At 38.9% G+C, this 21,120-nt stretch overlaps 4 protein-coding genes across 5 annotated transcripts; 2 read left to right on the forward strand and 2 right to left on the reverse strand.

Moving 5' to 3' along the window:
- Window positions 1-323: 323 nt before the first annotated feature.
- On the forward strand, window positions 324-2,633 carry LOC18018231 (senescence-associated carboxylesterase 101). The gene is made up of 3 exons (XM_006399948.2): window positions 324-541; window positions 715-1,057; window positions 1,339-2,633. Exons 1-3 carry the CDS (start codon window positions 525-527, stop codon window positions 2,551-2,553), a joined length of 1,575 nt encoding a protein of 524 aa, XP_006400011.1. The 5' UTR covers window positions 324-524; the 3' UTR covers window positions 2,554-2,633.
- Window positions 2,634-3,931: 1,298 nt separating this feature from the next.
- Window positions 3,932-6,422, forward strand: LOC18018232 (senescence-associated carboxylesterase 101). Of its 2 annotated transcripts, XM_024156921.1 has the most exons (5): window positions 3,932-3,990; window positions 4,105-4,429; window positions 4,542-4,652; window positions 4,841-6,032; window positions 6,142-6,422. In XM_024156921.1, exons 1-5 carry the CDS (start codon window positions 3,974-3,976, stop codon window positions 6,165-6,167), a joined length of 1,671 nt encoding a protein of 556 aa, XP_024012689.1. In that variant the 5' UTR covers window positions 3,932-3,973; the 3' UTR covers window positions 6,168-6,422. The 2 variants fall into 2 exon arrangements, with proteins under 2 accessions (XP_024012689.1, XP_024012690.1); XM_024156922.1 differs by lacking the exon at window positions 6,142-6,422 and having other exon boundaries at window positions 4,841-6,040.
- A 6,857-nt stretch (window positions 6,423-13,279) lies between these two features.
- LOC18018234 (putative F-box protein At1g31000) lies at window positions 13,280-14,500 on the reverse strand. Its single transcript, XM_024156505.1, has 2 exons — window positions 14,250-14,500; window positions 13,280-14,144 (listed from the first exon to the last, which is right to left on the reverse strand). The coding sequence occupies exons 1-2, from the start codon at window positions 14,498-14,500 to the stop codon at window positions 13,280-13,282; spliced, it is 1,116 nt and encodes a 371-aa protein (XP_024012273.1).
- A 491-nt stretch (window positions 14,501-14,991) lies between these two features.
- On the reverse strand, window positions 14,992-18,252 carry LOC18018235 (protein NRT1/ PTR FAMILY 5.8). The gene is made up of 3 exons (XM_006399952.2): window positions 17,841-18,252; window positions 16,259-16,785; window positions 14,992-15,888 (listed from the first exon to the last, which is right to left on the reverse strand). Exons 1-3 carry the CDS (start codon window positions 18,111-18,113, stop codon window positions 15,024-15,026), a joined length of 1,665 nt encoding a protein of 554 aa, XP_006400015.1. The 5' UTR covers window positions 18,114-18,252; the 3' UTR covers window positions 14,992-15,023.
- Between the last annotated feature and the right edge of the window lie 2,868 nt (window positions 18,253-21,120).

The following is a 21,120-nucleotide window of genomic DNA, read 5'->3' on the forward strand; positions in this document are numbered from 1 at the left end:
AACTTGAATTTTATTTTATATATAAAAAAATTAACCGAGAAGGTGTTGAAATGTTATGATTATATAAAATGGTTGAAACTAAACTCATACTTACAATGGGTACTTACTATTTGTTGTCTGTGTAATTGTGAGCCAATACTAAACAAATCGTTAATGACGTTTTCCTTCTTTTCTCGTGCTATTATACACGACGTCATGCTACTGTTTTCAAAACGCAAATGTGTTTGTATTCACACTTTTGTGTTATTTCAAAGTCAACAAAAATCGCCTCCTAAGTTTCCATCGAGAATGTGTTAACAAAATAAAAGCTTCATGGAGAAGGAGAACGAATCTTCGCGGAAAAGAGATATCAACTATTTATAGTTTATCGACGCCGAGTAATTAACTATTTATTTTGGCTATTTAAGGTGATCAATATTATGAGAAAATGACTCCTCTCAATTTCAGACATTAACTGTCAACTTGCGATCGATAATTCGTCCCTTTTAATTGCCTTCTACCGCCGATCTGTTCCTGCTCACGCCATGGATTCTTCTTCACTGTAAGTATTACGGTTACTTCCTTTTTCTTTCTTTTAGTTTCTCCGTTTCTCAACTTCTTGCGGCTCAATCATTGAATTTAAATCCTTTTTGTTTTGTTTTGTTTGATATTGTCTTTTTTTGAAAATCTTTTTTGGACATTTGACTAATTTTTTGGGGGTTTCCTTGGTTTTAGAAAGGGTTTTCAGCTCGGGAAGCTTATGTTGAGCTCAGGTCTCTTACACAGCTCATGGAGTAAGATCTCTGAGATACACAAATCAAGCTATCCGAATAAAGATTCAGCTTTGGGAATCAAGATTTATGAAGAAGCTAGATTCACCTTTGTGGTTTTCGCTGCACCACCGATTCGCAGAAATTGCTCTTTAAACTCTGCTTCGACTCTTCTTTCCGGGACACCAAATCAAAATCCGTTTCACTTCCTCTGTTCCGAGAAGATCTCATCATTCTCTCTTCACACACCTGCGTTTCAGCTTTTTGTCTCTGCCTATAAGGAAAATCTCCTTCACCTCAAATCAAAGGTAATGTTTTTATTCCACTCAATAGCTGTCTCTTTTTTTCTCTTCAGAATTTGCTTAGAGTCTGGCTTTTTTCAAGGCAACGACTTTACCAAACACTGTCTGAGGTTAAGACCAACACCAAAATCTTGAGACTTAGTTTATTTTGTCTGCTTAAACATAATTGTCTTGCAATTTCACTCAACTAGCTTTTGGTACTCTGTTCATAATTTGTTTCTCTCTGTAGTTCACAAAAGTCAACAACTTTGTGAATCTTGAAAAGTTATATGTGTGGCCTTTTGCAGTTGCTCGAGTCAAAGAAACCGGTGATCATCACCGGAGCTGCGTTAGGAGGATCCGCCGCATCTCTCTTCACGCTATGGCTTCTAGAAACTATCAAGCCAAAACGACCACGCCCCTTGTGCATCACGTTTGGATCTCCCTTAATCGGAGACGCTTCATTGCAACAGATTCTTGAGAATTCCTTGAGGAACTCATGTTTCTTCCACGTGGCTGATGCTTCACAAAACCCCATCACGGCGGGTTTCTTGAAGCCTTTTGGAACGTTCTTGATCTGTTTTGAATCTGAATGTATCTGCATTCAAGACCACGAGGCGGTCTTGGAATTGCTAATCGGTGTTGACAAGGATCTAGTAGGCTGGAGAGACTACGGAGAAGTTCTTGATCGTCTGGATCAACCAGTGTTATCATCGGCGGATTCAAAACTGATGAAGATTGATGATGTTATCAGTCGAATGGAAGAACGTGCAGGGGAGAAGAAGCAGCGTTTTGATCAGCTTAAGAAACTAAACGACATTAAACTATCAATGGTGTATCTAGAGTGGTACAAAAAGAAAAGCAAGAGGGACAAGATTGGTTACTACGACCGGTTCAAGACACATATCGCGTCTTATGTTTCACCAGTCGATATGGATGTTGAGAAGCGGAAAAGAGAGCTAAACGATTACTGGAAATCATTGGTTGAAGAAGTGGAGAAGAAGCCTCAGAGTGAGAAATCGGTTCTCAAGACGCGGTCTCTCTTCTCAGGGAACAATTATAGACGGATGCTCGAACCGCTAGACATTGCTGAGTATTACCTTAGTGGTAAGAAGGAGTATCGAACCAAGGGAAGGTCTCGTCACTATGTTATGCTCGAGAAGTGGTTCAAGGCGGAAATGATAGAACCGGTTAGATGCGAAAGTAGAGATCTGAGTGATCTTTTGACGTTTGATTCTTGTTTTTGGGCTGAAGTTGAGGAAGCGTTGATTGTAATCAATGAGCTGAAAACACAAGTGGTGATGAGAGACGACGAGAGAGAGGTGTTGTTGGAAAAACTCGTGAGGTTTGAGGGATACGTGTGGGAGATGATCAGAAAACGTGAGGTTTCACCGGAGATTTTCTTGGAGAAGAGCAGTTTCATGAAGTGGTGGAAAGAGTACAAAGGCTTTAGGTCTTCACCTTCAGGATTCACTGAGTTTATGAACACTAGGATGTACGAGACTTATGGTCAGGTCTCCTGAAGATGAATGATTTAACGGTTACACTGCATTTTGAGTCGATGATTGATTAATATTTTTATTTACAAGAAATTATTAGTTTTTATGAAATTTCACTGCCAATTTCTTTTCGTAAAAAAAGAAATAGAATCTGCTCTCTTCTCTTGTATAAAAAAAAAAGTTTTAAAAAGCAAAAGTTTGAATTGTAGAGCGGATTCATATATTTTTTAAAAAGCAAAATAAGGTAGTAAATAGAATCTGCTCTCTTCTCTGATGGTGTTTGTAACATTAGTAAACAAACATTTACTACCTGATTTCAAAGTGGCAAACAAACCAACAGTAAAACGAACAAAAAGTATAACTACACATCTCAGCATTCACTGTGACTACAGCCACATCTGCAAAATTTATAAAAAAATCAATTTTCATATATAAATTCTAGAACAGGAAATATTATAGAATTCATTTGACGCTTCTCCCATTTTCTTTAACTTGTATATGAGATTTGATTTATTAAAATAAACACACAGTTGCCGTAAAAAGAATAAGACAAAAATAAATACACACTACATCAAAATATCACAATATATATATATATATATATATATATATATATATATATATATAAACAAGTGACACTAACTTAAATTTTAAAATTGATATTGAAATAGTCAAAATATTACTAAAGATAATCTAGTGTCTCGTGTGACTTAGAGGCGTAATTAAAAAGGTTAGATGATAATGGGCGTCAATATTTTGCTCTCAAGACCTTCCTGAATGATCTCAAACACATAAAGTCATAAACACTGATCATATATTCGGGCCTAATGGTCGGGCAGAGATGTTTTGGATCACTGTCAAAACTATTTCTAAGAATGGTTTGTTGATCCTAACGCAATTGGAGTTTACTGCATCTACCATTTTAACTGATTAGTCTTTCACCTTGAGGATAAGGTGGATTTGGTTGACATGGGTATTGATACCACCCAAAATATTAGTGTTTGAGGATCATTCGAAAGGTCTTGAGAGGACTTAATTATCAAATACATTATATATACATGTAAGTTTATTCTACATTTTCTTTGTGATATGATCAAGTGGTTTAAAGATAAACTCATGGCTGGGAGCGTTGACACTTACTGTAACGCTACTATCTTTAAATATGCAAATTTTGTATTCACACTTGTGTGAATCGTATATGGAACAAGTCTTCTTGAGATATTTTCGTGGAAAAGAGAGAGGAACAGTTAACTATTATCTTTTATTAATCATTTGACTGTACAATACTGTTTTATATTTTATATATATTTTAAATATTCATGTATGTATATAACTACGGGCCCATATAACTACAGTCTTTTTGAGACATCAATCCTTGTCTGCTTTCGATAGTTTTGTCCCTCTGAACTTTCTTCTCCACATATTGTTCTAACTCGATCAGGCCATGGATTCTTCGTCACTGTAAGTATTACGATTACTCTCTTTCAATTTTTGTTTAGTCTTTGCTCAACTTCTTGCGCTCATTGACTATATAGGACTGTGGACATTGACTAAATTTCTTGTCCGTGGTTTTAGAAAGGGTATTGAGCTTGGGAAGCTTATTTTGACCTCTGGTCTCTTAGACAGCTCGTGGACTAAGATCTCAGAGATACAGAAATCAAGCTCTCGAGGATTCAAGATTTACCAAGAAGCCAAATTTACATTTGTGGTTTTCTCTGCGCCACCGATTAGCAGAAATGGATCTTATGCTTCTGCTTCTGCTCCCACTCCTGTTCCTGGTCCTGAGCCAGAAGCTCCTAATCCGTTTCACTTCCTCTGCTCCGAGACAACCCCCTCATTCACTCTTCATACACCTGCTTTTGAGCTTTTTAATAAATATCTCCCTGATTTCAAATCAGAGGTAATTTTCAATTCCGCTCGAAATTAGTCTTTGATACTCTGTTCTGTCTAATCTAGTATGGGTTTCCGAGTCATCAACTCTGTGAATACTAAAAGTTATCTGTGTCTTGTAGTTGCTGATCGACTCAGAGCAAATGTCTTATACTTCTGCTTCTAGTCCTGTTCCTGATCAAGATCCTGAGTCAAAAGTTAACAATAAAACTATCCCTCAACTCAAATTAGAGGTAATGTTTAACTCCACTCAAAGACTAGCCCTTTGATAAACTCTCTTTAGACATGATTGTCTTGTGCCTCTGCTTAAACATATCTCTCCTTGCAATTTCAGTCAATAGCTTCTGATACTCTGTTCTGACTAAAGGTTTCCAAGTCAACAACAACTCTATGAATCTTAAAAGCTATCTGTGTCTTGTAGTTTCTGGAATCAAAGAAACCGGTGATCATCACCGGAGCTGGGTTAGGAGGATCCGTCGCATCTCTCTTTACACTATGGATGCTAGAAACAGTCAAGCCAGGACAAAAATTTCCCTTGTGCATCACGTTTGGCTCGCCTTTCGTTGGAGACGCCAGGCTGCGACAGAATCTAGAGAACTCCGTGAGCAAATCATGTTTCCTTCACGTGGCTGATGCTGCACAAACTCCCATCACAGAGGGTTTCAAGCCTTTTGGAACCTACTTGATCTGTAATGATCAAACCGAGTGTGTTTGCATCGAGGACCCTGAAGCGGTCATGGAGTTGCTAAAGGGTGTTAACTCGGATCTAGTAGAAGACTACGGCGAGATTCTACATCGTCTGAACCAGTCGGTGTTATCTATGGAGGATTCAGGATTGATGAGTGATGATCTCATAAAACGAATGAAGGAACGTGCGGAAAAGAAGGTGCGTTTTGACCCGTTTAAGAAACTAAACGACATGAAGATCTTAATGGCGTATCTAGAATGGTACAAAAAGGTAAGCAGGTGGGACAAGAACGGTTACTACGATCAGTATCGGTTGCAGATTCCAACCAAAGCCAAAGCCAATATAAAGGTTGAGGCGTTTAAGAAAGAGCTAAACGGTTACTGGACATCGGTGGTTGAAGATGCAAAGAAGAAGCCTCAGAGCGATATATCAATTCTCAAGAGACGGTTTCTATTCGCAGGGAACAATTACAGAAGAATGATTGAACCGCTCGATATTGCTGAATATTACCGCAACTGTAAGACAGAGTATCTGGAAACCTCCTCAGTTGAAGGAGGAAGGTCTTCCCACTATGTTATGCTCGAGAAATGGTTTGGAAATGCATCGATAGAACCTTTTAGATGCGAGAATAGAGATCTGAGTGATCTTTTAACGTTTGATTCTTGCTTCTGGGCTGAAGTGGAGGAAGCCTTGGTCGTAATCAATGAGATGAAAACACACGAGGGGATGACTGACGAGGTATCGATCGCAAAACTCGTCAAGTTTGAGGAATACGTGTGGGAGATGATCGGAAAACGTGAGGTTTCGCCGGAGATTTTCTTGGAGAAGAGCAGTTTCATGAAGTGGTGGAAACAGTACAAAGAGATCAGTGATTCACCTTCAGAGTTTACCAACTTTATGAACACTGGGAAGTATGAGAGTTATGGTCAGTAAATTATGAATTTGTTTACATCGCTTTTCTTGTTTTTATTTTTTTTATTTTTTTTTTTTTAAAAGAGCGTCACTGACCCTTTTTAAAACTCATTCGAATTTAGGTAAGCCTGCGTGGAACTCAGGCTGAAACAGCCACTTGCATGCACAGCTAGTCAAAATCACGTCACAATGACGAATGACCACAAGGTTCACAAGACTGCCTTTCTCAAAGCATAAAAAAATAGGCACATTCTTCTACTCAGCCAAAGTGGAAACCTTCAAGTGAGTAGTCACCATATCTTTCATTTATATTTTGATGGTTTGCTTGTAAGCAAATGTTTAGTTGACTTCAATACAGCAAACAAATTAACAAAAAAGGGACAATTTACACAACATCCACAAACAGCACACCAAATATTTGATTTAAGAGAAAAAAAAAACAACAATATTCACAATGCACATCACTCTGGCTTCAAGTTATCAATCAAACTCTTTCTTTCTTACAAAAGCATAGTACTATTTTGAACGTACTCCCATGAAATAATTACTCCACCAGGACTTTTAAATCCTTCAATCCCAATCTTTCTGAATTGTTTCGTCACTAAATTGTAATAGACAACATAGAAATCAATACCATACCTCGGCGTTAAAATAATCTCACCCATGGGAGTGATACCCTCAACGTTAAATTTAACATTAGGTTGTATCCACGACCTTGTAGAAAAAGATATCTTCGACCATTCATGCTCCTTAGCATCTTCCAAAACCCACAATTCATATGTATCGTAACCTTTTGAATATGCTAATGCTATTTTCCCATGGTAGTTCATTAGAGTTGATGTATAATAACTTAGACTATGGACAGACTCAGGCATTTCAGTAAAACCAAACTCTTCCGTCCTCACATAAAATCTCACTAAGATAAGATGCTTCATACTCTCCCCTGTGTAAGCACCGTAATACACAGCCCCGTTGATGCATATGCTTATAGTTCCAGGACAATGGATGGTGTAACACTCGACCATTCTCCATGAACCTTGAGCTCCTAATGTAAAAACTTTATGTTCCCTATATGGTATTATGCTATCTCCACTATGATTACCAGGCAATGGAGTCATGGACAAATACCTTATATTGCTCGTTGACCGGATCGAATCCAAGAAAGTTTTCCACGTATGGTCCAACGTTTTGACCAACATAGATTCTCGGTAAGGTAAGAGATTTTTCTGTGGTGGGATTATAAATCACTGGATTCCTACCATATCCACAACATATCAAGCCATTGACTTCTTGAGGCTGACGACATCTAGATCTGGAACCAGAGACGTGACATGTGGTACGAGAAACAATAGATGATGTTCCTTCTTGGCTTGACAAGAAGAACCAATTCTCGAATCTTGTTTGGTAATAATCCCTTACAAAGAAGAGGATACGCAACTGAGATTGGAAAGATTTGATGAAATCTTGACTGCGGATTATGGATGCCCAAATTAAAGCTTTGATACGCAGACACATCTCGCTAGGGATTTCGCCGGCAATCTTAAGAAGATAACGAACAAAAGTTCTAGAGGAATTGGATCCGAGTGTCGTCCTTTTATAACTCCACCGTTGTTTTCTTGTTCCTTGGATGGCCTTTCCATGGTGGCTATTGACTAAACCGTATTGTGTTTCTAGCTATGATGTTTTGTTGAAAACAATTTAGTAATTGATTTTGGGATAAAAAGCCATTAAAAGTTGACATTAGTCCCTAAGAAACCGTATTCTTATACTGATGCACGTCTTGATCATAGAGAAAAACTCCACCGCCAACGATAGAGATATATATAAAGAATTAGCAAAAAAATTATTAATTTTGTGAAAGGAAAAATCGTTTCGGATTCTTAAACGGGCACAAGTCCGTAACGAAGCTTACTTTAATTTGCCGAACGCTGCATGTGCCTTACAAATATCACTAATTTACTGCCGTATGTTAATGTCACTAATTTTAAAATTCCAAGAACAACTTGCATGGTAGTTGACTAAAACCATTGTTATACATATAAACATATCCTAAAATACACTTGTTTATTAAAAAAAAAATTGATGCTGTTATTGACCAAAATCATTGGCTTGGCTTCAATTTCGATTCTGTCTTAATTTCTTCAAAAGTTCATCTCTTCTTAACCGATTTTACGGCATTTAGTTATCGTAAATGCTTTAAACTAACCGGACAACAAGAACTATTAACGAAGACTTGGACGACAAACTTCGTATCTTAACAATACGGAAGTATTTCCATTTAGATTGTATTTACATATTTGATGTATATTCTCTTAGATTTGCTATCACCGACATATGTATATATATATATATATATCGACCTTTAGGTCTTGTGAATAATAAGAGAGAATTCTAGTTTATGAACTTCTCATGGTAGCAGAGCCACGAAAGAGTTAATCAGTGATTCTCTCTCGAATTTGAAACTTTGAGTTCTTAATCAGTTGTTTTTTTCCCGATCGGTTGATATCGTTTGATTTTTCGACCTTGATCTCGTTTCTGCGATGGCCAAAAACGATGGTACTGTTGCAGAGACATCGACGACCACGACGAGGAAGACGATTTCTTCCTACGACCTCACCTCTGGAGATAATCCTGGAGCTGTGATTTCTCAGCCTTTGCTCAACGGGCAAAACTATGATGAATGGGCTCAAAATCTACGTTTGGCTTTGAGTGCTCGAAAAAAGTTTGCTTTCGTCGATGGAAGCATTCCGAAACCGTCCGATGGATCACCAGACCTTGAGGATTGGACGGCAAACAATCACTTGATCGTCACTTGGATTAAATTGACGATCGAACCGAAAATTCGTACCAACATCTCTCATCGGGAGTTGGCTAAAGACTTGTGGGATCATATTAAGAGGCGTTTTACTCTCAAAAGTGGAGCACGATTTCAACAACTTCGTGGCGAACTCGCTAATTGTCGACAGATGGGCTCCTCCATCGATGAGTACTTTGGGCGTTTGACAAAGATTTGGGACGCCATGAGTGATTGCTTGCCGATGAAGACTTGTGCTTGTAACAAGTGTGAATGTGACTTACCAACAGCTCACGACAAGCAAAGAGACATGATTCGTGTTCATGATTTTCTCTTTGGGCTTGATGATGCCACACATGGTGCTGTACGTTCTCAAATTTGTGCGCAGATTCCTTTGCCTGACCTCGACACCGTTTATCAAACGATCATGCAAAACGAGACTGTGCAGATAAATGCGAAAAAAGACGCCACTCCGGTTATGAGTTTTGCAGCTCAGGCATCATCATCTGCTCCACGGCGTAACAATGGAGTAGAGAATGGGAACTCTCGATCTCGCAACTTCAATGGAGGATCGAACGCTGGGTCGAATGTGGTCTGTACGAGTTGTGGACGAACAGGACACATCGCATCAACTTGTTTTCGGGTGATAGGCTTTCCTGAGTGGTGGGGCGATCGACCAAGAAATCGCACCAACATTCAAGGAGGACAAGGTGGAAGCAGCAATGCGATGGGTCGAGGACAAGGTGTGGCTGCACGTGCTAATTCAACTCAGGTTCTTGGTGGTGAACCTACGGTGGCAGCCAATCTTGCTCTCACTGATGCAGACAGACAAGGTTTAACGGGTTTTTCGGATGCTCAATGGCAGACGCTTCTGAAGCTTTTCAAGCCAAATTCAACCTCTTCGACCACACGATTAAGCGGTAAGAACGATGACCCGTATTGGATTTTGGATACAGGCGCAACTCATCATATGACCGGATGTTTGGACTTGCTCAAGGATTTGCGACCTGTATCTCCGGTTTGGGTTCGTTTACCTGCAGGCGAGAATGTGTTGTCTGATCAGCAAGGCACCATTCGACTCACAGCTCATCTAGAGCTTCAAAATGTTTATTACGTGGAAGGATTCCATACGAATTTGATTTCTTTTGGCCAATTGGTAACCGATAATTATTGTGTTGGTCAAGTAACCGATAAACTTGTGATTTTGCATGACCGCATGACGAGGACGCTGATTGGAGTGGCTGAACGTGAGAGTGAGGGACTGTACCACTTCCGAGGACTTGAGACGGTTGAAGCTTATCATACCAGTATCGATGATGACATAGTTTTGTGGCATCGACGCTTAGGTCATCCGTCTCCTCGCGTAGTGGGTTTAATTCCGGGTGTTGGTTTTTCTAGTAGTAATGAGCTTTGTTCTTCCCTTTGTGATGTTTGTTTACGTTCCAAGCAAACCAGACAATCTTTTCCAGACAGTTTTAATAAACCAGTAAAACCTTTTGATTTGATTCATTGCGATCTCTGAGGTCCCTACCGTGTTTCGGCAATATGTGGATCTATATACTTCTTAACAATTGTCGATAATTACTCACGAGCTGTTTGGATTTATCTTCTTCCAAATAAGCTTGAAGTCTCAGCTACTATACGTGATTTTGTTGCACTTACAAAACGACAGTTTGATGGGAATATAAAAGTTTTGCGAAGTGATAATGGAACAGAGTTTACCTGTCTTGGAAAGTTTTTTCGTGAACAAGGGATAGTTCATGAAACCTCTTGTGTCGCCACTCCTCAACAAAATGGACGTGTCGAACGGAAGCATCGACATATATTGAATGTCGCGCGAGCTTTACGGTTTCAATCCGGTTTACCAATCGAGTACTGGTCAGAATGTGCACTTACGGCTTGTCATTTGATTAATCGAACTCCATCGAAGCTTCTTGACAACAAAACACCATATGAAATGCTTCATGGACGGCCTCCAGCCTTTGATCGCCTTCGTGTTTTCGGATGCTTGTGCTATGCACACAACTTGGATACAAATGGGGACAAATTTGCATCTCGAGCTCGAAAATGTGTTTTTATTGGCTATCCACCAGGGAAGAAAGGGTGGCGACTCTTTGATCTTGAAAAAGAAGTTTTTTTTGTTTCAAGAGATGTGGTATTTCAAGAGAATGTTTTTCCATTTTTGACGTTCTTCTCGAAGGATGTTCCAGAACCGATATCTTCTTCTCTTGATCCACCGACGATGGGTTCTCTTGACGACTCTGATGATGTTGTTATACACACTGCTGTGCCTGTTGATCCGACTGATTCTGAGGTTGTAACACCAACCATAGACTCTGAACCAGCTTCTGTTTCTGAGCCACCTCCGCAAGATTCCACTACAGAGTCTACGGAACTATTGGGTCGTGGTCATCGACAGAAACAGCGTTCGACACGACTGAAAGATCACATAGTGAATACAGTCTCTCTCTCTCCCACCTCTCTCACGATCACCACTCCATCAGCCCTCTCAGGTACGGTCCATCCTCTCTCTGCTTATCACAATTGTGATCGTTTTTCGCCTAACCACCGCAGATATTTAATGGCATTATCGGTGGCGGTTGAACCAAAGTCGTTTAAAAACGCCATGGCAGATGAAAGATGGAGAACTGCGGTTAGTGGTGAAGTACAGGCACTAGAACTAAATCATACATGGGATGTGGTAGATTTGCCTCTTGGCAAAATGGCAATTGGTTGTATGTGGGTGTTTAAGATTAAACATCGCGATGATGGTACTATTGAACGGTACAAAGCCCGACTTGTTGCTCTTGGCAACAAGCAGGTCGAAGGCATTGATTACGATGAGACTTTTGCACCGGTAGCCAAAATGTCTACGGTACGTATTTTTCTCGACATTTCAGCAAAAAAGGACTATGAAGTGCATCAAATGGACGTTAATAATGCGTTTCTTCATGGTGATTTACAAGAGGAGGTTTATATGAAGCTTCCTCCGGGCTTTCGATCAGATTTAGGATCTCGCGTCTGTCGACTCCGGAAATCAATTATGGTTTGAAACAAGCACCTAGATGTTGGTTTGCCAAACTCACTTCTGCACTTCGTGATTTTGGTTTTGTTGGAACACATACGGATTATTCACTCTTTGTCTACTCTAAGGACGGATTGATCCTGCGTGTACTTGTGTACGTCGATGACTTGATTATTTCTGATAACTCGCCTGTGTTTATTGGAAAATTCAAGACATACTTATCGACTCGATTTCATATGAAAGATCTTGGTTTTCTGAAGTATTTTTTGGGGATTGAAGTAGCTCGGAGTAAGGAGGGGTTTTATCTGTGCCAACGCAAGTATTGTACCGATATCTTGACAGAGGTTGGTTACTTGGGCTGTAAGCCAGCTGGTTTTCCTATTGATCAGAAGCATCGTCTTGCCTTGGCATCTGGTCCTCTTCTTGCTAATCCTGCCTCGTATAAACGTCTCGTTGGCCGCTTGGTGTATCTTTCTGCGACTCGACCTGATCTTGTCTATTCGATCCATCTTTTGTCTCAGTTCGTGCATGCACCAAGGGCTGAACATTGGGATGCGGCATTACATGTTGTACGATATCTTAAAGGCACCCTTGGACAAGGCATTTTGTTACGCGCTGGATCATCTTTTCATTTGACAGGATGGTGTGATTCCGATTGGGCAGACTGTCTTTTGTCTCGACGCTCTGTGACAGGGTGGATCGTTCAACTTGGTGATTCTCCGATCTCCTGGAAGACAAAGAAACAAGACGTTGTTTCTTTATCCTCCACTGAAGCTGAATACCGTGTCTTGACTGAGGTTTTACGTGAGCTTAAATGGCTTAAGTCTTTACTCAAGGCCTTCGGTATTTCTCATGATGCTCCTATGACTATTCGGTGTGACAATCAATCTGCAATTCACCTCACTGCTAATCCAGTCTTTCATGAACGTACAAAACATGTTGAAACAGATTGTCATTATATTCGTGATGATATTGTTCGTGGAATTGTGGCTACTTCTCATGTGTCAACTAAGGACCAGCTTGTGGACATTCTCACAAAAGTTTTAGGCCGAAAGGAGTTCACTGTCTTTCTTTCCAAGTTGGGCATTCGAGACTTGCATGCTCCAACTTGAGGAGGGGTATTAACGAAGACTTGGACGACAAACTTCGTATCTTAACAATACGGAATTATTTCCATTTAGATTGTATTTACATATTTGATGTATATTCTCTTAGATTTGCTATCACCGACATATGTATGTATATATATCGACCTTTAGGTCTTGTGAATAATAAGAGAGAATTTTATGAACTTCTCAAGAACGATAACTAAATGCCGTAAAATCGGTTCAAGAGGAAATTAAAAGCATCCGGAGCTGAAAATGTAAACCCTTTATATATTAAAAAAAAATACCTTGAATTTTAGGATGAAAAGAGAGACAAATGAAATCTATATATGTATTTATGAAAGCATAATACTCTCTACATAATCCAAAAAACTAACAACCCCACCAAATCGTCCAAACTCATACTCTGAGCTTTCTTCAAGTTCAATCTCAACCACGTTAAGATCATTCATCTTACGGTCGTGATGGAGAAGATAAAAGTCGTCTACATCACACGATGCATATATTATCTCACCCGTCTGAGTAGTGCCTCTAACGTCTAAAGGACGCAACCGAATTTCTCCTCTCCAAGGACTGAGAGATAAAGTTACTTCCACCCATTCTTGTTTCTCGAAATCCTCCAAGACCCACAAACTAAATGTCGTTCGAATTCCATTGACTAAGGCTACTTTCCCTTGGTAGTTGATCAATCTTGGACCAGTTCTAATCCAATATTGATCCTCCGTAGGCAGTTTAGTGAGAAAATCAAAATCTTCAGACCTCACTTGGAATCTCACTAAGCTAGGACGTTCCATCGTTCTCGTGCCCATGTTAGCATAGTAATACAAAACTCCGTTAATACAAACACCGTTAGATCGAGGACGGTGAGGACTACTGCACTCAATCTTCCTCCATGATGAGTTTTGATCATGGGATGATGATGATGATGATCCCAATGTAAACACTACACACTCACTAGCTGCAACTCGCATATCGGTACTAAAGATTGGTTCCGTCACGCACAATACTTTAAATTGGCCATCAACAGGATCATACCCTAAATACCTTTTGAGAACTCTTCTTGATTTGACTAAAGGTAGGGTAATGGATATTCCCGTGCTTGGATTACATATGACTTGTTCCCCACCATAGACAAAACTTACCAACCCATGTACGCATTCAGGTCGATCGTACCGAATATCCGGGGCAGGGCAAGCCATACTAAACAGAAAAACCGGTGATGATGAAGATGATGATAATGATGATGACGACGTTGATGATGATGATGATTCCTCATTTGTAGGTAATGAAGAAGAGAAGAAGAACCAGTTCTCGCGTCCCTTTTCTTTATCTAGTTCAGTGAAAGCTAAGAGAATACGTTGCTTCTGCTTCGAAGATCGAAGCCTGAAGGCTCTGGTGAAATCTTTACTTCGGATGATTGTTGCAAATAACTTTGATACGCCAACGAGTCTCGCTACGGATTTGGCCGGCAACCTCAAGAGGATATCGAACAGCATATCCAGAGGAAGTGAGTCAGAGTTTCTTCTTTCTTCAGTTTCTCGTGGATTCTTCTCCATCTTTGTCCTACTCCTTCCCATGCATGCGCTCTTTGTTTACGAAACCCTAATGATGAAACTCTTTTTCCTCTTCATTTTTTGATTAAATATATACTTACTTTCATTAAATTAAAAAGGAAAAGACAAAGGACAAAGAAAAGTAAAATTGGGAAAACTTAAAAAAAAAAAATGAATACATGGGGCAAATTTAACATTATTTTCTCCTTCTAACTAAATTTTTAATTATTTTCTATACTTTTTTATACAGAGCATTGAGTTTTCTTGTCGACCCGAGATCATAATAGACCAGGCCCATAAGTGATAATAATGGGCTTTACTTGTTGACCCGAGATATGCGTTTCGGTTTAGTAGTAGAAGAAAACAATTCGTCTTTTGAAATGTGTAACAGAGTGTTGAAACAGAGCAAATCCAATGTTGCACATACTGTATTATATATAATGTTACGCACTTAAACAAAAATGTTAAAGGTTTTAGATCGGGTTTGATCGAGAACTAACTGTGAACAAGAGCTGTTTTTAATGTATTAACAATTTTCATCACATTGGGCATCATCACTACTACTCTTGAAATTCTTGCAAATAACAAAATACATCAGAAAGCTAATAGCACTAGTGAGAGCCAAAAGCCAATAATAGTTATCAAGTCGAGCTTCCGACATATCATCTGCAAACCAGTTATGTTTCCCACCTCTGGACCTCGTGTAACTCTCGATGATCGAAATCAACGCAGCGCTCACAAAACTCCCCACACCGAAAACGCTCGTGTACAAAGCAAACCCCATTGTTCTCATTCTAACCGGAACCTCACTGTAGAAGAACTCTTGCATTCCAACAACCGTGAAAATGTCCGAGATTCCCAATAGAATGTATTGAGGCAGGAGCCAAAATATGCTCAAAGGGTCCAAATTCGGTGAAATCTTCATCTTCTTGCTTATCTTTAGTCTTTTTCTTTCGACCAACGCGGCGATAACAATGGCAATGATGGATAGGAACATCCCTATTCCCATTCTTTCCATGACGGAAATACCCTTTTCGTTTTTCAAGATTTTCTTGGCGATTGGGATCAAGACTTTGTCGTATAACGGCATGAGGAGGATTATGGATAGAGTGATTGTGCTTTGTAGCGTTGCGGGTGGGATTTTGAAGTTTGGTCCGATGTTTCTCTTCATGGTCATACCTTGCTTTGTGAAAAAGGTCGCGGGTTGCTGGAATATGACTGCAAACATTAGAAGCATCATCCATATCGGCAAAAGACGAAGCAATAGCTTGACGGTTTCGAGGCCTGAGAAACCGCTTTTGCAGCTTTTTTCATCTGCTAAGCTCTTCTTGCTAGTAGTATTTGTAGTGGCTTCAGTGTTGCTACAGTTACATAGGGGCTTCTCTTGCAACCTATACGTATTATACAAGAACAAGAATTAGAGGTGTTTGATGCGGTTTAACCACGCCGAAAAGGAAATAAACCGAACAAGATATGGATTTGAACAAAACCATAACCAAAATCCAATCGTACCGGAAAAATAAATTCAACCAGATTATTTCCTTGGACCCTATCCTCTAGACTCAATTATAGTTGCCAGAAAACCGGATCCAAACTGAAACCAAAACTAAACCGAAAGGTTTTTGGTTTTCATTCAGTTCCTAAGTTTCATAAACCGAACAAAAAAAAGAAGTAAACCGAAACAATAACAGAACCGTATTTTGTACCAAAATGGCGGTTCAGTGTGAATTAAATGTCAAAAAGAAAATGATGATGACTTACTCTAGTTCCATGGCATTTAAATCGTGGTCATTCACAAGAGTGATCTTACTTCTTCTACATACTCTTTCTTTGATTAGCTCTAAAATCCTTTGAAATGGTTTAGCTTTGAGGTCTTGACCCGGACCACCATAGACATAAACCCCACAGCCACATAGGAACAAGAGGATCAACAACAACATCGAACCGGTTGGGATCGCAAAACCGAGAACCCAACCATATGTGTCTTGGATATAAGACATGACGGTGACTCCTAGAAGGCTACCAGCGCAGACACCAAAGTACCACCATTGGAAAAACTGAGACTTGTGGTTCGACTGGACTTCTTTGTTCTCTGAGGATGGCTCGTGGTCGTGGTCTTGGTCAAGGTCGTGGTCGAGCTGGTCAGCACCAAAGGCTTGTAGAGATGGGTTCAAGACGCCTAAGCCGAGAGCGACGAGGCAAAGTGAAGTGTAGAGGAAGTAAAGAGAGATGGTTTTAGTAGTGGAACGTGACCCAGCAAATGCCGTATATGTCAATCCCACTAGTCCCTTTTCCAAATACCCAACAAAATGCCAAACATTAGCAACTTACATGATTAGCAAAAAGAAAAAAATCTTTACAAACATGAATTTTAAAATAATTTTCACAAATATTTATTTCTATATGAATTAAGATATATTCATTAAATCTAAATACTCAAATAAACTATGATTAATTAAAATGCTGTACAAATTCCGAAATTTAAGTTCCCCTTTTAACTACTTTTTGAAATAACATTATAATACTTCTTTTTTCTTTACTTTATAACAAAAAAACAAACTTTTAAATACCTTTTTTCTGAAGAAAAATTAACAAAATTTTCCTAATATTCAGTAGTGTAAGATCTAGCAATGGAATATATATAAGGATTAGTGATAAATGATTCGAGTTCCATTATCATAGTTGATTATACACTAGACTTAACTATTTCTGATAAGATCCCGAAAGTGGCATTATGGAACCAAACTTTACCAATATGTGCTCAATTCCATTAACGTCTCATACTCTAAAAAGGGACATTAGAAAACGTATAGTCGGTGAGAACAAGAAATTAGCAGGAAAACACATTGAAATGTTCACATGCGTAGTACCAAATTAAACCACATAAAGAAAAGACAAATAAAAGTCTCAAGAAAAACGTTTTGTAGTAACTCTTAAAGTTTCCAGTTTTAATTTCAAGCAATAGACATCAAAAAGTGCGCAAAGAAGAGGGTCACATGATCAATAACACATCATAAACAAACAATGAAGAAATAACTTTCAGCTCTAACTCTAGGATCTGAGTCGGAAAGTCTCAGTGAAAAACTTCGCTTATTGGACTTCAATTGGTCCCTATAATTTATAAGTATAATACAAATAATTTTTTTTATAATGCTATTATATTTTTTTCCAGAGATAATTACAAACAAGGAAAGGGAACACTTGATTAAGTCATCTGAATGCCGACAAAAAAAAGTCATATGAACAAATTCGAACCTATTTATATATTAAGCAAACACTTCGTGAATTGAACCGTGATTCTGACTGTACTAATTCTAAAAAACGGTAGAATAGTGATTCTTACCACAAAGTAGAGAGAAGAAGAAGCGAGGATGGTGAAGAATCTGTCCCAATAAGAATCGGCGAAAGGAGCAGAGAAGAGAGGCAACATGAAAGTGAAGCCACTCCAAGTATTAACAGTCGTGGCTGCTCTTGAATTGCTCATCTTTACCACATCAGTTAGATATGTCACCAAGTTTGATGCAACTCCTTTGAATGCATATCTCTCTATCCCAGCAATCACTATGAGAAGGGCACACGATTTGCTAAGTCCTCTTCTTTTCTCTCCTCCAGCCATCAGAGCGAGAATCTTTAAGCTTGTGCTTTTGTGCGTGTGTGTTAATTAATCTAGAGCGAGATAGATCTAGAGAGAGAGAGAGGGAGAAGAAGAAGAAGAAGAAGAAGTAAGGTTATGTTTTGTGTGTGTCAGAGAGAGAAGAGGAAGTAAGGGTATGCTTTGTGTGTGGATCTATATTTATAAAGCTATAGAATTCTATGATGATATTAATGTACTTAATGTTTGGGAGGGTGCACACGCGTTTATTTATATACACATAAGTTTGATCTAAAAAAGGCATCATATTTACTCTTTTTTTTTTTTTTTTTTTTTTTGTCGACTACCCATCTATTAAGTCACGTCTTGATCGGTAGGATGATGATTCCGGAAAGTCACCTCCACCGATTCTGTCTGACTTATATGGGAGAATATGATACCACGTACTCGAGCTTCTTTAGCGAGAGAATCAGCTCGGACGTTTAAAGCTCGAGGTATATGAGTGATGTTAAAAGCAGAAAATGTCTCTCGAAGATGTTGGAAAGCGTTTAATTCTGAAGTGAAAGCCGGCCAATCGATCGGATTCTCAATCATTTCAATTAAATTCAAGCAATCTGTCTCAATTTGTATCGTTAAAATGTGTTTATCTTTTAGGCATAGCATAGCCCAAAGAAGAGCATCCATCTCCGCATGTAATGATGAGATACTTTTGCGGCATCCTTGAAGTCCAAAAACCTATTGTCCCATAATGTCCTTATAGCTCCACCCTAGTCCACTAACTAAACCATGGTCGATCCAAGAAGCATCGATTTGGCAGTTTGGGATTCGGGGTATTAAAGGCGGGGTATAAGAGTTGTCGTGAGCCTGTGGGACCTCAGTCTCTTCCTCACATTCTCTTTGGTTCGCTATCCTCCAGCTTTCTGCTTCGAGTGAAGCTAACTGGAGTGTTTTCACCGCTGGAGTATCTTTTCCGTTAAATAGTTTATCGTTTCTTGCTTTCCATATGAACCATATGATCCAAGGATAGATGTCTTTATGTGGTTCAACTAGACCCACTTCTTTTGTTCTCCAAAATAGGAAGTCCATATTTCGGTAAATAGAACTACACGGGAAAAAGCCCGGAAGGGACGGGAAGTCCGATAAAGCCCAAACTTGTAAAGCCGGGGGACATTCAAAAAGAAGATGGTTGATAGATTCCTCAGAGCCCCCACATCTAGGGCAGCTCCTATCATTGCCAAGGTGTCTATAAGTTAATTTTTCACAAGTTGCCACACATCCTGAGAGCGCTTGCCACATGAAATGTTTTAGTTTCCTCGCTGTGCGGACTTTCCAAATGTGACTTTGGAGGCAAGTGATACTTGGTTCTATCGCCTCCTCCGGGTTCCCACGTAAGTTAAACTCTCGGATTAAATCATATTCGGATTTCACCGTATAAGTTCCTGATTTTATGTGATTCCATGCATACCCATCAAGGGAAAAATTACGACTAGGTCTCAACCCAAGGATAAGAGGGATATCCTCAGGTTGGAAGTATTCATGAAGGAGGGGAACATTCCACTCTTTAGTATCTCGTCTAATAAATGTATGAACCATGAGTTGAGGGTGGCGATAGCCTATCCCGACTGAAGCTCTTGCGGGTCTGGCTGGCATATCCGGGATCCACGGTTCACTCCAGACTCTAGTATTAAGGCCCGAACCAATAGTCTTCCTCAAACCAAGCTTTAAAAAGGTTTTTGTGGCAAGAATACTACGCCAACCAAATGACGGTGAGTAAACTCTCCTGTCTTCTAGTGGGCATGATCTATTATAATATCTTCCTCGAAGGACTCTCGCAAGTAAGGACGAGGGGAACTGAATAAGCCTCCACAATTGTTTTGCAAGCAAGGCGATATTAAAATCGTGGAGGTCTCTGAATCCCAACCCGCCTCTATCTTGGGGAGTACAAATTTTATCCCATACAATCCAATGTAAACCCCTGCTATTTTGTTTGGAACTCCACCAGAAGTTTGATATTTTCTCGAACGTCAGAAAACTAATTTATTAAGCTTTTTTTCTTTTGAACATTAAGTTCCTAGAAAACAAACTACCTTTCCAATATAATTTCACAGAATTCATTCTATATACGTTTCTTCTGTATAAATCATGTTTGTAAAATATCTATTAATTACTCAACTACTTTTTTTCTTAACACTTTATTTCTTTACGAGATATATTGAACATTATGAAAATTGACATTCTAAAAATACCCTGCATGTGGAAACTAATAACAGATCTTTATTTTTCTCTCTTTTTAGGAATTTGTCTCTTACTCCTTTACGTGAAAAGAGATTGGGACAAGCATTGCAAAAAAGGAGTCTGTATACATACGTGAAAAATAATAGAACATATTAATTGGCAATAACTAATTTTGGCCTATATATCACATTTTGCTTTTCCCCCTATGTATATATTTATTTCGAATTGCTTACTATAAACAATGGATAATAAAATGAATAATTTATTAATATCTGTTACGACAAGAATCCATTATCCATGTATGGGGAGACTAAAACGTAAAGAGTTATATTTTTATTTTGGACAACTAAAGTAAAAAGTTATACATCTTTTTATTTTATACAAGTAAGAAAGAAAAAAAAAAAACTAAAACAAAAACAAAAAGGAAGATAAATTGAAGCCCACTTTAGGTTTTGGCTTTGGAGAAAGGTATAGTGAGTGGCAATATGTCGACTTGCACCAATGTAAAATTGATTAGCTTACGTGCGTAACACTTCCTCTCCTTTTTGTTATATCACCGGACAATCGGTATCAGTACTACGCATCATGAAGTGAAATATTATAAATTAAACTGTCGATGTGTATTCTGTACGTAATGTTGATGTGTGGCTCTTTGATGATTTTTTTCCCTTCTTTTCTGAATGTGTTTTATTACCATTTTCAAAATAAGGTGAAATAGTGTTTACGGATTTTCTAAAAACATTTTAGTATGGAATAAATAAGGTTCATACTTTTTTGGGGGGGGGGCAATTTTTGG

The sequence above is a fragment of the Eutrema salsugineum genome, unplaced genomic scaffold (assembly GCF_000478725.1).
Source record: "Eutrema salsugineum unplaced genomic scaffold, Eutsalg1_0 scaffold_2, whole genome shotgun sequence".
In the NCBI taxonomy this organism is placed as follows: Eukaryota; Viridiplantae; Streptophyta; class Magnoliopsida; order Brassicales; family Brassicaceae; genus Eutrema; species Eutrema salsugineum.

Bases quoted from the DNA above. Each gene is read 5' to 3' on its own strand.
- LOC18018234 (XM_024156505.1), bottom strand. From the start codon at position 14,500: ATGGAGAAGAATCCACGAGAAACTGAAGAAAGAAGAAACTCTGACTCA. The intron at 14,145-14,249 runs GTTCTTCTTCTC...TTTTCTGTTTAG, and splicing joins GAAAAGGGACGCGAGAACTG to TATGGCTTGCCCTGCCCCGG.
- LOC18018235 (XM_006399952.2), bottom strand. From the start codon at position 18,113: ATGGCTGGAGGAGAGAAAAGAAGAGGACTTAGCAAATCGTGTGCCCTT. The intron at 16,786-17,840 runs GTAAGAATCACT...TATTTGGAAAAG, and splicing joins CTTCTTCTCTCTACTTTGTG to GGACTAGTGGGATTGACATA. The intron at 15,889-16,258 runs GTAAGTCATCAT...TAATACGTATAG, and splicing joins TTAAATGCCATGGAACTAGA to GTTGCAAGAGAAGCCCCTAT.
- LOC18018232 (XM_024156921.1), top strand. The intron at 4,430-4,541 runs GTAATTTTCAAT...TGTGTCTTGTAG, and splicing joins TCCCTGATTTCAAATCAGAG to TTGCTGATCGACTCAGAGCA. The intron at 4,653-4,840 runs GTAATGTTTAAC...TGTGTCTTGTAG, and splicing joins TCCCTCAACTCAAATTAGAG to TTTCTGGAATCAAAGAAACC.
- LOC18018231 (XM_006399948.2), top strand. The intron at 1,058-1,338 runs GTAATGTTTTTA...GGCCTTTTGCAG, and splicing joins TCCTTCACCTCAAATCAAAG to TTGCTCGAGTCAAAGAAACC.